Source organism: Cheilinus undulatus, linkage group 11 (assembly GCF_018320785.1).
Source record: "Cheilinus undulatus linkage group 11, ASM1832078v1, whole genome shotgun sequence".
NCBI classification, from domain to species: Eukaryota; Metazoa; Chordata; class Actinopteri; order Labriformes; family Labridae; genus Cheilinus; species Cheilinus undulatus.
Window position 1 is genome coordinate 21,928,223 of NC_054875.1, and position 14,299 is coordinate 21,942,521.

A 14,299-nucleotide genomic window follows, 5' to 3' on the forward strand; every position below is an offset into this window, starting at 1 on the left:
GTAAAACTATGGAGAGAAGGATATCTTGTCTCTCTTTAAAATATATTTGCTTGTTTTCTCTGTCCTTCCTTTAATTTCCTTCTGAGTCTCCGTGCATCTCTTTGTGGAGGAACAAATGCATAAGTGAAGGTTACTGGTGAGGGACATATGGATGCAACTCAGGATACTTGTATGCTAGGATGTAACTTGTTATTCCATAAGCCCTCAGACCTGCATGTGATGCTTTCAAACACTAGAGGGCAACATAAGCTCATTTCATTATGGCCGTATCACAACCAAGCCTGTCAGGTTGTTTATAATTCTTCACCATCATGCTGATAACATTACTAGCTCATTAGGGTACTGATTTTAAAACTAAAGTGTTGAATATTTTCTTATTCAATCAGTATCATTCCTTTATATCCACAGCAGATTTTCTGTTGTTTGGAATCACATTTCTCTCCAGTAGGTGGCAGAACTGAACCAAGACATATAAGTGTTCCTGCTGTAGATCACAGCTCATGAAGCTGCTGCAGCACTCCAGCACCAAAAACAATAAACCACTTAGTTTTTGGTGCAATTGGAGACCTGGTGCATGTCATGACTGGGTTTTACATTTAAGAATGTCATTAGGCAATGCAAGGGGGAAAGTAGGGACAGGTCTACAACCAAAATACCACAAAACTGTTTCTTCAGCTCCATATGAGTTTGAGGACAGTGCAATTGGGTGTCTTATAACTAATAAATAAAACATTGACAGTAATCTGTTTGCCATTTTTGCTTTGCTTTAAACCTAAAAAACGTCTACCTTAATATTCACTGATTAAAGCCTGTATGTACTTTTTATCTGGCCTTAGCTACAACAAAAAAAAAAAAAAAACTAAGATAATATGAGACTGAGAAATTGGATAAACACAAGAAACATTTTCTCATATTTTGAAACAAGCTTTATTTCCAAATATAAATAAACACCTCAAACAAAAATGAAAATGAAGGCCACACTGGTATCAGTACACTGTAGTAATGATATTAATATTAGCACCATTTAAAGCCGTCAGTATACGCCACATCTATTTGCCTGATAATGTTGTGTGATAAAATAATAAATCTACAACATTTACAAAAATATACATCCTTTACTACAACAAGCCCTGAAGGAATGCTTTTTATAGCTTCAGCTTAAATACAAAGAATAAAAATACAATTTATCCTGCCATCATGTTAGAAAAGACTTTAAATATAAAAAAAACGGCTTTTGCACTACATATTAAATCTTTAGTGCAATTATAAAACATATTAAATAACAAAATAAAGCAAAGTATCTACACACGTGTCTTCTTTCATGAATGCTACATATCAAACAGACATTAAAAGTCTTAACCACTTTGATAATATTAAATATTACATTATAGAATTAGCCTCTTCTTTTTGTGTACCTTCTCCAGTCATTTCTCTGCTTGACTACCTGATGTGTAACAGTGCATTTCCTGGGATTTGGGTTCATACTGTACGCTGCAGAAGTAACACGGGCCATGCTAGAAGGCTTTTATTACCCCTCTGATAGGGATCGGTTGTTTGCACACGTCCAGACGAGTGCCGGCCTTTTGTTTTGCTTTATGACCATCTCTGCTGGGTTGCCATGGCACCAAGGCCCGTGGCCCCAAAGTCTAATCCTGTCCAGTGTGTTGAAATTCCAGACGTTGGCTGAATCATTCCAGTATCAGCGTCGTACTCCCAAATGTTGTCATAGTCCATTTCCTGATCATCTGGTTCTGTGGGTTTGAGGTACGAATGGTGATCTATAGAGGAGCAGATTCCCAGGCTGTTAGTCTCATGCATTCAAAGACAAATCTCGCCCTGCTTGAATATACTTGACACAATTCCAACTCACTTGTGATGTGATGGGCTAACAAAAAAGTCTTACTGTAAAACTGGTAGTGTGGCATGCCATTAGAGCAACACCTTTTTTATGTTCTCTTTTTAGTAGTGCAAAAACATGCAGATATGCTCATCAAAGAGCTTGCAACATTTTATGCAACCATAACCAGTTGTGTGCTGTCAATCACAGTAAAGGAGTAAATCCTGTCTTTGAAACAGTCTTGTCTTTCAGCGGGCTTCCCCTGCATGAGACATTGACACAAATGGCCTTTAGAGCCACACTAGCCTCTGTCCATCCTGCCAAATCCTTTAGTCGTGTGTCTACATGCTGGCAGACCAAAGAGTTCACCAGATCCAAAGTCTAGCTAGTGTTTAATTTAAGGTATAATAGAGTATGAACTATGTTCTGCGTCATTGGTGATATTTGTGAAGGTTGCAGGCATTGTTGGCTTGCATAACTCATACTTGTGAGGAAAAATAATGCTGTGAGACAACAGCTGCAAATCAAGTTAGTCTGCCTACAAATAAGAGTTTAGTCAACTGTATCCTTTTGTTTGATATAAAGATATTTATGAGGTCCACTTGCAAATAATTTACTTAAACCTATTCATTATGTTTTTTGAAATAACATTTGTTGTTTTAAAATGTAGGGTTTAACAATTAAAGTTAAATGTAGCGTGCTGATGGGATATGTATGAGTCTGGTTGAATCAAGGTTTCTGTCTGGTCTGCCTTGCCTCTGAAACTTTGCTAAATGCTGCTTAGTGCTGAGCTTATGTGGATTGACATTGACTGTGTCTAGATTAATAATGCAATAAAGAGTACGGTCTGGACCTGCCCTCTTTGTAAAGTGTCTTGTGATAACTCTGAATATGAACTGGAGCTTTACAAATAAACATTGATTGAATTATTGATTGATGAAAAAAATACTCATACACATTTATTCCTTTACATGTATGTAAAATTTCCTCTTGAATTTTGTACACTGACAAATTTAAACAAACAGGAGAAGGTTACATAATCCTTGTATGTCTTTCATTCTTACCTGGTGAATAACCGTAGGGTTTCTGACAGTAGTTCCTCACAGAGCTTGACGGGTTGACAATCTATCAACAGTTGGGAAAACAAATGAAAGTTACTTCCTGTGATCACTTACAGCAGCATTCCTGTGTAACTAAATATCTGTTTCATGTTTAACACCTGTTCAAATATCACCAGCAGAACAAGTATATAAACAGGCTCTGCTACCATACAGCGCAGCACTAATGCCCTCTGTAGCTCAGCATTTTAAAAACCAGAGTCCTAGGAGACAAGTATCTCTGTTTTTCTCACCTGCTCTTGCATTTGGCCTGGCACAGGCAGCAGCTTTAGCCTCGACACAGCCTTGGATCTCTGCTCTGCTTGCCTTTGAGAATTCTCTGTCTCAAGATCCAGAGCCTGACTCTGGGAGTTGATCAGGACCAGACTTCTCCTGCAGCGCCTGCCCATGGGAGGGGTGCTGAGCTGGAAAGGGGCAGATGTGAGCTGTGGGCCGAAGTGATACTGATGCTGAATGGGCTCTTGCCAACCCTGCTGCTAAAGAACAGAAGGAACCATATCAGTACTGGAAAAATATTTTTTAATAAGTAGTTTGAGTATCTTAAACAGGATTTTGTATGATTAATACTTTTAGAGGATCTCATGCTAAAAAAAGTAAAACTGTAGTTTATTCGTTTTGAAAATGAAAATGGTTACAATTTGAATGATTTTCTAAAGTCACTACATTTACAGAGCTTGATTTTACATCTTTTTTTAACATGTTTATCTGTTTGCTCTGCTTGATTTCAGACAGACTGCACAGGTCTAAACTGAACTAATGGACCCAGTATTGCTGACTCACATACCGTTGACCGGGCTTCTTCCATGGAGTAGATTTCGGGGCTGCAGGGCTCATCATACAGGGGTGACAAGGGTTGTCTGGGAGCACACATGTCGGAGTGGCGCTGGGGGGTGTTCAGGGAGTAGTTCAGGGTTGTCTGAGGGGTGCTCCAGCTGTTTGACTGATCACAAAAGATTCGAAGAGATCCAAGAGTTAACTTTAAACACCAAGTAATGCTAGGATGAAATGAGAGTGATCATTTGCTTCCATCTCCCTGTCTGTCTTAATGCTTTATGGCTTTGCAGAAGGCAATCACATAAGCCTTGCTTTCAGATCAGATTACTAAGAAGAGGTATGAAAGAGTGTCACTCATGAACTGCAGCACTGCATCTGTGAGAATAATCTGGGCTCTTACGATTCTGCTTTCAGTTGTCAGTTTTTTGTGAAACTGCACTATTAACTGCCTCACAGTAAGGGAAAGTGGCTTTATGAACTATGATTGACCTTGAAGTTCAAGCATCATAAAGAAAATTGATCTTTGGACCTTAGTTCTGTTTAAATGCTGCCATTAACCCATCTGTTAACTCTATATACATGATTGCTTCTCTCAGTTGACTGCTTGGTGCTTCTATTTTGGTGACAGCACACATGACATGTAAAGTAAGTCAACAGTCTTCAGGGGTATATTAGGTTATCAAGTTAAACGCAAGACTGAATTACCTTGACAAGTGGGGTTTTCTCCAGCCGCTGTGGGCTGGCTTGATGTAGTGCAGAGTAGGGTGTGCTATAGACCTGGGATAGTGCTGAACTCTCTGCAGATTGGAGGTAGGAGGTGCGCTGGGGGGAGGAGTAGCGTAGTGACAAAGGTCGGAGGTCACGCTCAGGTCTGGTGTGGGAAGACATGCTGTTGGTCCTGCTGCCCAGGCGGGCAGTCTCAGTGGACGAGGGACGACTGGCGCTGTACTGTAAGAGAGAAACACCCAGAAGACAAACATCAGACAAGAGACATCAAGTTTTATTACAACAAACACAACTTTTTCTCCTCTCTACAGAAAGTTTTCAACAACATTCCTGCTTTTTTCTTTTCTTTTAACCTTGTTTCAAGCTAATGTGAGAGAAAATGTTTTATCAATTTAATTGGGTTGGTCAGGTCAGAAAGTAGCAACAACATGACATCTGGGCTCTGAGCCCTTTCTGCTTTAAGCTAATTGGATGTCTGTTGGCCTCTCTTGGGAGTTTGGTACAAAAAAAAAGGTCCTGATAATGCAGAGCGTGATAGTACTTCTTAGTAGTACAAAAGTTTGTGGCATTATGAAGCAAACTTTTGACTGCTGAATAGAGTTAGCAAAAAAGCTTTCTTATATCCTGATATAGTTATTATTTTTGATGGATTTATGTTGTTTTGGTTCTTTATAATGATTTCTTTTACTAAAAGACCTGAGGATGATCACCTAAGCCTTAGAAACAGGAGCAGTTTGGTCTTTAAACCTTGGTTAATAATTAACGAAGTAAAAGAAAGGTGTCCCTGTACAGCCACACCAAAACAAACACTGTTTTTTGCATGTGGGACTAACTCCTCTGCCATATTTGTTTTGATGCTAAAAAATGTGTATTGTTGGTTAGACTAATTAAGTTTTTAGCTCAAAGTTAATGAATCTTGAGATGACTTACACAGAGGGGCTCAGTATATCCTGGAGACAGAGGGTTGTCTTCATGAATAGGTAGTTGAATGTTGTGGGACCCATATCCACTTGTTGACTGGCTGAACTTGAAAGAATCAGCTCTTCCTTGGCTGTTTCCGCTCCACCTATCACACTGTGGAGCCTAAAAATGAAATGGAAAATATGTGTTAATACGTTTTGATTCAATTGAAGCAAATGAGAAAGTGTGATATATATACTCAAATTTGTCACTTATTTTTACTCTGTTATTAGCAAAAAAGTAGGGGTTGTGTTCTTAGTCTTCTTTCTTATTCTTTCTCAAAATTAAATTGACACAGCATGGAAGTTCACAACCCATGTGGAGATGGCTTGTCTAATAGTCCTGGGTCATCAACTGTATCGACTGGTTTAATTGTTTTTAGTCTAAAATGAAGGAAGACAGGCTTCACCTCTCTGTGTGTCGGGGTGTAGATGATGTCATACACAGGGGGTGGGGGGCTGAGAACGGGCACGTCAGCAGCTTTAAAATGCTGGATCCAGTCGCAGAACTCGGTCCTATCCAGACACGACACCACTATGGGGTTGATGAGCTTTCCTGAGAAGAGAGGAGGGGGAGGACAAAGCCTGTCATTTGGTCCAGTCGCTCACTGGAATGTGCTATAGTCAGATTGTCATTCAGTAGGGATAAAACCAACTCATTCATGGAGGGTTACACTCACTGACGTTCATGTATTCATTTAAAAGGCCGCATAGTGTTAAAACATGCATAAGAATGTGGTCATTAAAATCCCTTTAACATGTCTTTAGTGCCAGTGTGCTAGAGAGGCGGCATTAGAGTGGTGATTCAATGTACTTACCTTCAATCATAAAAGTGTTTGGCTTGACATCTTGGCAAGGTGTGGTCACAGTAATCATGTTGAGAGGAAGTTTTCCCTGTAATCATAATGCCTCTTTACTAAAACTGTCTGACGCATACACTGGAAATACTGTACACACATATCTTTAGATTATAATTAAGCTTAAGGTTAAAAGTTCAGAAGGAGGTCACTGTTACCTTATAGAAGAGTCCATCGTTTTCCTCTGATAGGATGATCAGTGTTGATGGGTACATTACCAGCAGTCTTTCACTTTGTACCTGTGGACACAAGACAGCAAGTTAACTTTGCAATTGAAGTTATTCTTATGCAAAGTAATAGTGTATTTTTGTTTCTCCCTTTGTTTGCAAGGCAGAAGACAAGCTCTACAAAATAACAAAGAATCTCTATAAGGCTTAGTTTTGACTGTTCCTGACATTTTTTCTAAAATGAAGAAGCAAGCCCAGAGAACTAGAGCTGTCTTTCTTATGTGAACATGAGATGATTTTTGAAATATGCACAGTTTATGAGACCTTGCTCGTGTATTAAAAACTTGGTACTACTCTATTTAGAGACAAAGTTTAAATCCCAGTGGGCCCTTCACTCACACCAGTTAGAGGGTGCGGCAGACAGAGAGTTTATGTTTCTTCTCACTCTTAGAGGGTGTGTCTGGACAGACAGCTGACATTCCAGCTGTGAGGTGAGTCGAGTCACTGCGTGAGCCGGGCGAATGCCTCTCACACACCCAGGCCCTAAATCTCACATACTTCAATAGGATTGCCGCTGTTTCCCACAGAGAATAAAATGTTGGTATCTTCACAAGTTGTGTCATGACTGTATTTGTAATTGGCTGTGATTTGGGGCTTTGTCAGCATTATTCATTTGTGGCAGGTCTGATTTAGTTTGCAAGCAGTAGTAGATTTACCTCTTACAGGTGTTGGACACTGTCGCACCTTAACAGGACATTAAGATAATGCAGCACAACAATTTGCTAAAAGATGAACTCCACCTTCTCACTCCTTGTATTGTGTTGAGGTAATGTGTGTTGCGCAATGTTAAAACTATGTGAGTCACCTGGATTAAGAGATGATGATAACCAGCTTTTGTTCACCATGGGAAAAATTCCCATTTTGAAAACATGCATGTTGCACAAGTTACAGTGTGCTGCATTGTATATTTCCATACATGGACAAGGGAATAGATAAAGTGTAAGGTCAGAGTGATTCAGTGTTGGTAAGCAGCTGTGATTTCATGAAACATCATACCTGGCAGGGCAAGTGTTGCAGTCGGACTTTGGTGACATAGGTGATGGGGCCCAGGCTGTCCCGCTGTGAGCCCTCCCACTCGTAGATGGGTTCTCTGTTGACAGAATTTCTCAACTCCTCTCTGCCCTCAGGAGGCTCTTTTTGGTTTATCTGTAGGAGGAACATAGGAAGGTCATCAGTAAAGTCAGTATTAACAGCCCCTCCCTTTAGCTAATTTGAACCTGTTGGTTTAGGAAATGTCCAGATGTCAGTCTTTTGTATCATCTTCTGCCTGTGTGTCCTCATCAAGGTTCATTTGTTTTTATTAGCCAGTTTCCCACCTGTGGGTGAGGAGTCAGCACTTTAACCCTCTTCAGATGTGAAGGATACTTTGATGTAGGCAGTGATACAGTGAGAGCCGCTCCTTAGTATCCAGGCCTCAGGGTGAGCCCACACTGACCCACTTGACTCACCAAATCTACACACACCCTGTTTTATCAGAAGCAGTTGAACCATTTTTCCTGGCAAATACACCAGGTGGATTAAAGATGACCACACTCATATTCTTATTTGAATTTGAAAGAAGGGATATTAATCCTTATTGCATTTTAAGAACCAGTTCTCTGCAGCCTTGTAAAACAATACAATGGCTACTTTGAGTGAAGAGGCATCAAAACAATGCTTATGAACTTACTTTCACTCTAGTGTAGCTTTCAGGTGCGATTGCTGTTCCTCCATTGGCCTCAATGTTTTCTTTAAGCAGGCCAAACCACAAGTCCATTTCTTCTTGGTTGGCACAGTACACGATGATTGGGTTTAGGCTTACACCTGAAGGGCACAAAAGCAACAAGGTCAAAAAGAGAGTGTCAACTAGGCTTTCTTTGTCTGAGCTTGCCGCCATGGTTGTCAATCATTAATGATTGTTACAGTCTGCTTCAGTAGCTGTTTACAACACATTATGTAATCTTTACAATAAATGCTAACACATTTCAAGGCAGTTATATACATGTAAGACCACTTTGGAAGATTCCCCCTTGACCTACTTGGTATGAAATTTAAGTCATGGCAGATTTAATCCTCCCACACACTGCTCACCAAGGGGGGAATGAGCCAGACCTGGGATGAAAAAGCTGGAATCTCTCTAACAATCCCACACATACCAGCACAAGTTGCCTGTTTTTTTTCCATCCCCGTGGCTTTGAACCATTTTTGTCAGGAATTGTAGCAAAGCTACTGCTCCTCATAAAGCTCTAATCTTAGTTATGTGGACTTATCTGATGCCTTTCTCTTCATTCCAGTTCTTCAGTGTGGACCTTGACAGAACACTGCCCTAAAAGCTTTTTTTTTTTTTTTTTTTTTACATTTAAAGAAGTTATGAGGCTTTTTCTCATTCCTCCTTTCAGTCACTTTACAAGCCATTTAACTGTTGTTAGAAGAAGTTAGCTACCATTATCTAACTTTAACAGCCACATTAATTTAAACCATGTGAAGGATTCTGGGAATTTTGACACACTGCGTCGTGCTGTGCTTGCTTCGTCACTCTTGAACTCTTTAAACACCGTTTACGCTAAGCTGATTCATGTTTTCTGCTCCTGAGAGGAAGATGCAGATCACTGGGAGGAAATCTCTATCCGATTTCTCACTTGACTTGGAATTTCATCATGCTTCCTCCTCATGCTTCCTGTCTGTGATGCATCCAATAAGATGAATTAAAGTTTAAGCTTAACTGTAACACCATCCGAAACATAATAGCTTAAAATAACAAGCTTAATGCAGGAAACTGTGATGTCAAAATGAGAAAGCATTACCAAAAAGATTAAATATTATGACAGCAGAGATTTTTGAGATGACAAAGATAAGGAAATATAAACACAGACACTGCAATTTTCCTCACAGAGAGGGATTTTTCAGAGATTGGGTTGCTTATAAGTTATTTTACATACTGTTTCTCCCTTTTTGTGTCCCTTGCAAGTCCTGGTCATGACAGCAGCCTATTTGTACTTAATGAAAAGAAATCAAGCTTCAAATATTTTTGCCCTCTCAGAGTTCAAAAGCTAAGTGGCATTTACACCAGACATTAACCTGAGCACTTTTTGGAATGTGCTATAGATTATATACAGTGACAAGGCTGAGAGAAGTAGCTGGGCCTTTCTGGGCGACAGCTGGGCCGACTGAAGTGCACCTGTTGTCTAACAAGCAGGACCTTTAAGGCTGGTTTGGCCCCCTGACCAAGGTTGAAGGGGGCCCAGCTCTAGTTAGTCTTGGGGTTGAGTGAAGGTGAAGAGGGTCGCGGCACCTTTGTATCACTGGAATGTGAAACATTGGAAATGCTCGAGTTTGAACATAATGCAAGATCTTACTGGTTGTCGAAAGTGAAAGTTTTACTTTGATACATAACTGATAGGAGGTGCAAACATGGCAGAACACTACAGCAATAACAGAACCGTTACAGATTGTATTGAATTAAGATAAATATGAACCAACAAACAAGGCCTCCCTTCACTTCCTGTTTTCTTTCTTGACAACTTGCTGGTTTAGCTGCTTCAAGTCTACCTGACTGATTAGCTACATTAAACATAACCAATAAAATTTAAAACAGATGATTATGACATTCCAGTGCTCTGTGCAAACACCCACTTGTGTCCTCTCTTGTAAGGTCAAACTTACCGTTTATTTGGAAGGCGAATTCTTCGGGTTGGCTGTGGTTGCAGTTCTGCTGCAGGTTGCAGATGGTGATTTCTTTCAAAGGCAGAGTTCCCTGCACACAAACCAAGAAAAAGCAAATAAATTAATCACCATGGGAGTGAGATCAGCCCGATAAGTCAATGATGTTTCCATGTCTGTCTTTCATTCATCGTCATCTATTTTCTGACTAACACTGTACACAGGTGCTTAGCTTAACTGAGAGTTGAGCTCTCAACAGACACCATAAAATGATGATTAATGACTGCTCATGCTTCATGAGAAATTTGAAGAAACATTATGATCCTTTTGCTTACAAACATGTCTCCTGGTTGACAGGGTATTCATGTCATAAAGTATAATTACATAAGATGAAATCGATACCCTTAGAGGTATTAAATAAACAGAGATTCTCTAAGACATTTAAAAACCCCCAGTTGGAAGGAAGAACTGTGATTAATGCCTGCTGAAATGAAACTCACCTGGTATGTCAATCCACTTGTGTTGTTGGAGACAAAATGAAGGTGTGTCTGGAAGAGATCCAGGTAGCAATCATGTACATCCTGCAGAAATAACGTGAAATTGAAATGATTCAGTTTCGATAAAAATTAGTCCTGTCGTGCAGGATTAATTAATATCTTGCAAAGAAACCAAAAGTTTACATTGCTATCAAAATGTGCATTCTAAACCCACATATTTTGATTCCAGGCTAAATAGTACAGCAGCTGATTTCACAATTTAATGCACTTTTTTTTTATAAAGATAATAAGTAATTATTTTTAAAAGAATGACTCTGTGGGTATAAATTAACTTCTAAGGAGCTTAGTAACCATAACACAGAGCAAATTTATAATTAATATTTTTCCCAGGGGTTTTATACCAGATGATTGTTTGATATGGGTACATCAGGTTCTTGTATCACCGGCTGATTCATGGAGTAAATACAGGGGATAATCTGATTTAGAGTTTTGACAAGTTCATGAATGGCAACACTTATATGATTTATGTAACTTCACAACTTGTTCCATTCCTGTCATGACTCTACTCCTTAAATCAAACATTTTTACTTTGACAGAGCTGTTGTGTCACAGTTCTAACAAATTGCATTAAGGAGCCGTCGTGTCCTCTATCAGTTCCTGGGATCAGAGTTACTCTCTCTACCCTGAGGTTTTCTGTCAGAGATGTTTCACAACCACAGCAGCGAGCATGTCCAAACACAGGCTGCGGTCCGCTTTGTGGAAAACTGATGGATTATTCAGTCAGCCACCACGTCAGTGCCAGCAGTAAGTTTCAGTGTGTTCGGCGGTCCCAGAGTAACATCCTGTTGCTCTCCATAGTTTTTTTAATGTTTGTTTTGACACTTAGTGTTCGCATAGATGACTGGTGTGATGTGTCACAATAGGCTTGGTCATTTTTTAAGACCTCATTAACCACAATGTGGATTGTGCAGCATTAGTTTTGTTTCTTTTATTGTTGCTTTCCTGTTTTTACACCATAAGAGTCATCAAAAAAGTTATTGTGTTCCACTCACCTGGCAGTGGAGGAAGCGGAAACGAACTTTGGAGCTGTGAATCATCCGTCCGTAGTTCTTCACATTGATGCTGCTCTTCTTCCAGCCGCTTGCTGGGTCATATGGAAATGGAGGGTCCCATTTAATGTTCTCTATTGTCTGCAGATCTTTATGGGACATTTCCTGCAACCACACACAACATAAGAAAAGTTAAAAAAAAAATCTGAAGAAACTATCCGTCATGTCACTCACAGGTTACCATTTATGCAACAATAATTTAGTTTCGTATGTAGATGATGGAGTTTCTTACTTTACGAGGGGTGACAGTGCACAGGATATTGATGATGCTGTTTGACTTCTCCTGACCCTCTTGGGGATTCTTCTTGCGAAACAGGCGACTGCTGCCAGAAAGAGGAGAACCATGTGTTACCACTCACTGTACAGTGTTTACCTTTTATTCTGTTTGCTGTTCAGTTCCCACCTGCAAAATCAATTCAGAATATTCCCTGTTAAGGGAGTTTGTTGTCTTCTCTTGTCATAGTGAAAGTTGACTCAAATGTAGTTTTGCATATCAGATTTGGTGTCAGTGAGTTTATTCTTTGCTTTTGCCCTTTTTCTGTAGAAATCAATTTGCATTGAATCCTGAACTGCTGACAGAGTTCAATTTACATGGCTGATTAATGACTTTAAACCATGGTGTGTGTGTCTTGTTTTTTAATAAATTAGCTGTTTCCTTTGCCCTCATTCCATCAATGCAAGCCATTTAAATGATGCGAACAATCAAGTCTTGTGTTTCTGATCTTACAGATATGCATAGGAAAATTAGCATTCAATGCACCTCTTTGTTTTGCATGACCCTCATCTGTTGCCACTGGTGCGAGATCTATACGAGGAAGCTCCCTCACTGAAATGATAAGACTCATGAACTACTTTTACAATCTCAGCTTGCAGTTTATCTGCTCCCATGTGTGCCAGTGTCCTGGTGTAACAACGCAGGCTTTTGTTTGCATGGTGGGAATCAAGGCCTTTTTATTCAGGAATACCATCTCCATCATCAATCATTAATGAGTGTTAATTGAGCGATACTATTCTTCTGCCATTTCTCTTTAACAAAATATAAAAGAGAAAAGTGCTTCAACAATGCACGGTGATGCAATTAGCAGTCACAGCATGTAGAAGGAATGTAGGTAATAGACAGGTAGGGAATTTGCACTCCTCACATTCTCTAAGTCACTGCTTTTGCATTCCCTCCTCTGATGGGAATACCTGAGCCCTGGCTGATCCACCGGAACAAGGGAAACAAGAACGGTATTGTCCATGCCAAGTTACTGACTGAACTAGAATGGTGTATCTGTGTACAAGCGAGAGCCGTTGGCTTTTTTTCAGACCAGTTTTCAAATAAAAAGGAGGCAGGGCAACCTTAGAAAGAGAGCTTCACAACTGAGAAAACTGAATCCTCACAGAGCACAGGGGAAAGGACCTGAGCAGAGGCTAATTAGTATCAGATGTGGAGGTCCAGCAAAGTGGGCTGGACCTGGAGTAACATGCCTGGACATATATACACCTGGCTTTTTTAAGAAAATTTGATCAAAACCTAAAAACAAACATTATTGGCACCTTTTGTCCCATTACTCATGTTAAAGTCTTCAGCACAGTGGACTATAAGCTATTCACTTTTAGATCACGTCTCACAAACGTATATAAGTAATTAAGTGTAACTGTTTGCATGTGATTTGTGATAAAGAAGGGGTCAGGTCCTGATTTTGGAGGGAAACCAGATTCACAGACAGCTGGCAGATCATCTTCACAGAGATGCACATAGGAGGCAAATGGTAACTGGATCATTGACACTGTTGGCTTGTCAGGAAACTCTCAGGCATGACTTTGAGACTATCCTGTATAACCATATGATCCTGATCCTGACCCTACAAAATTCACAACCTCTCGTTAACTCTTCTATTCAAACCCTGAGAAATAGCAAGAATTCTTTCCAGCTGAAAGCAGAGTCTAAAATAACAAACGTCAGTCAAGGGCATGACATGTGCTCTGTGTAGAGGAAACACACTGACACAAGTACATGAATCCTTGGATTAGTGGGATTGTACTTACCTGTTTCTGCGTATGAAGCTCTTGCTGGAGAATCTGAAGTTGTGTTGGGGGACACATGACATGCTGCTCCCCATGTTGCTGTGATCTTTTAGGCTTTCTGCTTCTCTGTAGACAAACTGTAAATCCTTCTGTGATGTGTAATCCAAGAGCGCAGTGCTCTCCCTCCTGAAGTCAGACTTATACTGAGGGAGAGGTGGGTAGGGTGAAGGCTGTATAGTCCGGCTGATGAGAATGTGTCTGCGTAAAAGGGGAGGAGTTTGGGGCTGCGTCACAGGCTTTGTGTGTGTGTGTGTGTGTGTGTGAGTGTGTGTGTGCTGTGAATAACCAGTAGTGCTCACACCTTCTGTGTGTTGCCCCTGTCTGTTAAAGCAATCCCAACAACAAAGACGGGGGTTCAGGGAGAAGTGTGCCATTTCACACCTTCCAGAGGCCAAATGGAGCTCATTGATGGGTCACCAGTGTAATCAGCGGTCACTAAACACACTGGATGGTGTGTGACAATCAAGAGAAGATGGGGGCTTCCAC

The 14,299-nt window shown here is 40.2% G+C and overlaps 1 protein-coding gene across 5 annotated transcripts; it reads right to left on the reverse strand.

The window, feature by feature from the left end:
* Nucleotides 1-638: 638 nt before the first annotated feature.
* plekhn1 (pleckstrin homology domain containing, family N member 1) lies at nt 639-13,922 on the reverse strand. 5 transcript variants are annotated; one of them, XM_041799674.1, is made up of 16 exons: nt 13,775-13,922; nt 11,976-12,063; nt 11,687-11,848; nt 10,638-10,718; nt 10,141-10,231; nt 8,168-8,301; nt 7,495-7,644; nt 6,430-6,510; nt 6,233-6,308; nt 5,825-5,970; nt 5,386-5,538; nt 4,435-4,677; nt 3,740-3,895; nt 3,189-3,431; nt 2,902-2,962; nt 639-1,778 (listed from the first exon to the last, which is right to left on the reverse strand). In XM_041799674.1, exons 1-16 carry the CDS (start codon nt 13,846-13,848, stop codon nt 1,594-1,596), a joined length of 2,124 nt encoding a protein of 707 aa, XP_041655608.1. In that variant the 5' UTR covers nt 13,849-13,922; the 3' UTR covers nt 639-1,593. The 5 variants fall into 5 exon arrangements, with proteins under 5 accessions (XP_041655608.1, XP_041655611.1, XP_041655609.1 ...); XM_041799677.1 differs by having other exon boundaries at nt 4,507-4,677; nt 11,976-12,066; XM_041799675.1 differs by having other exon boundaries at nt 3,189-3,428; nt 11,976-12,066.
* Between the last annotated feature and the right edge of the window lie 377 nt (nt 13,923-14,299).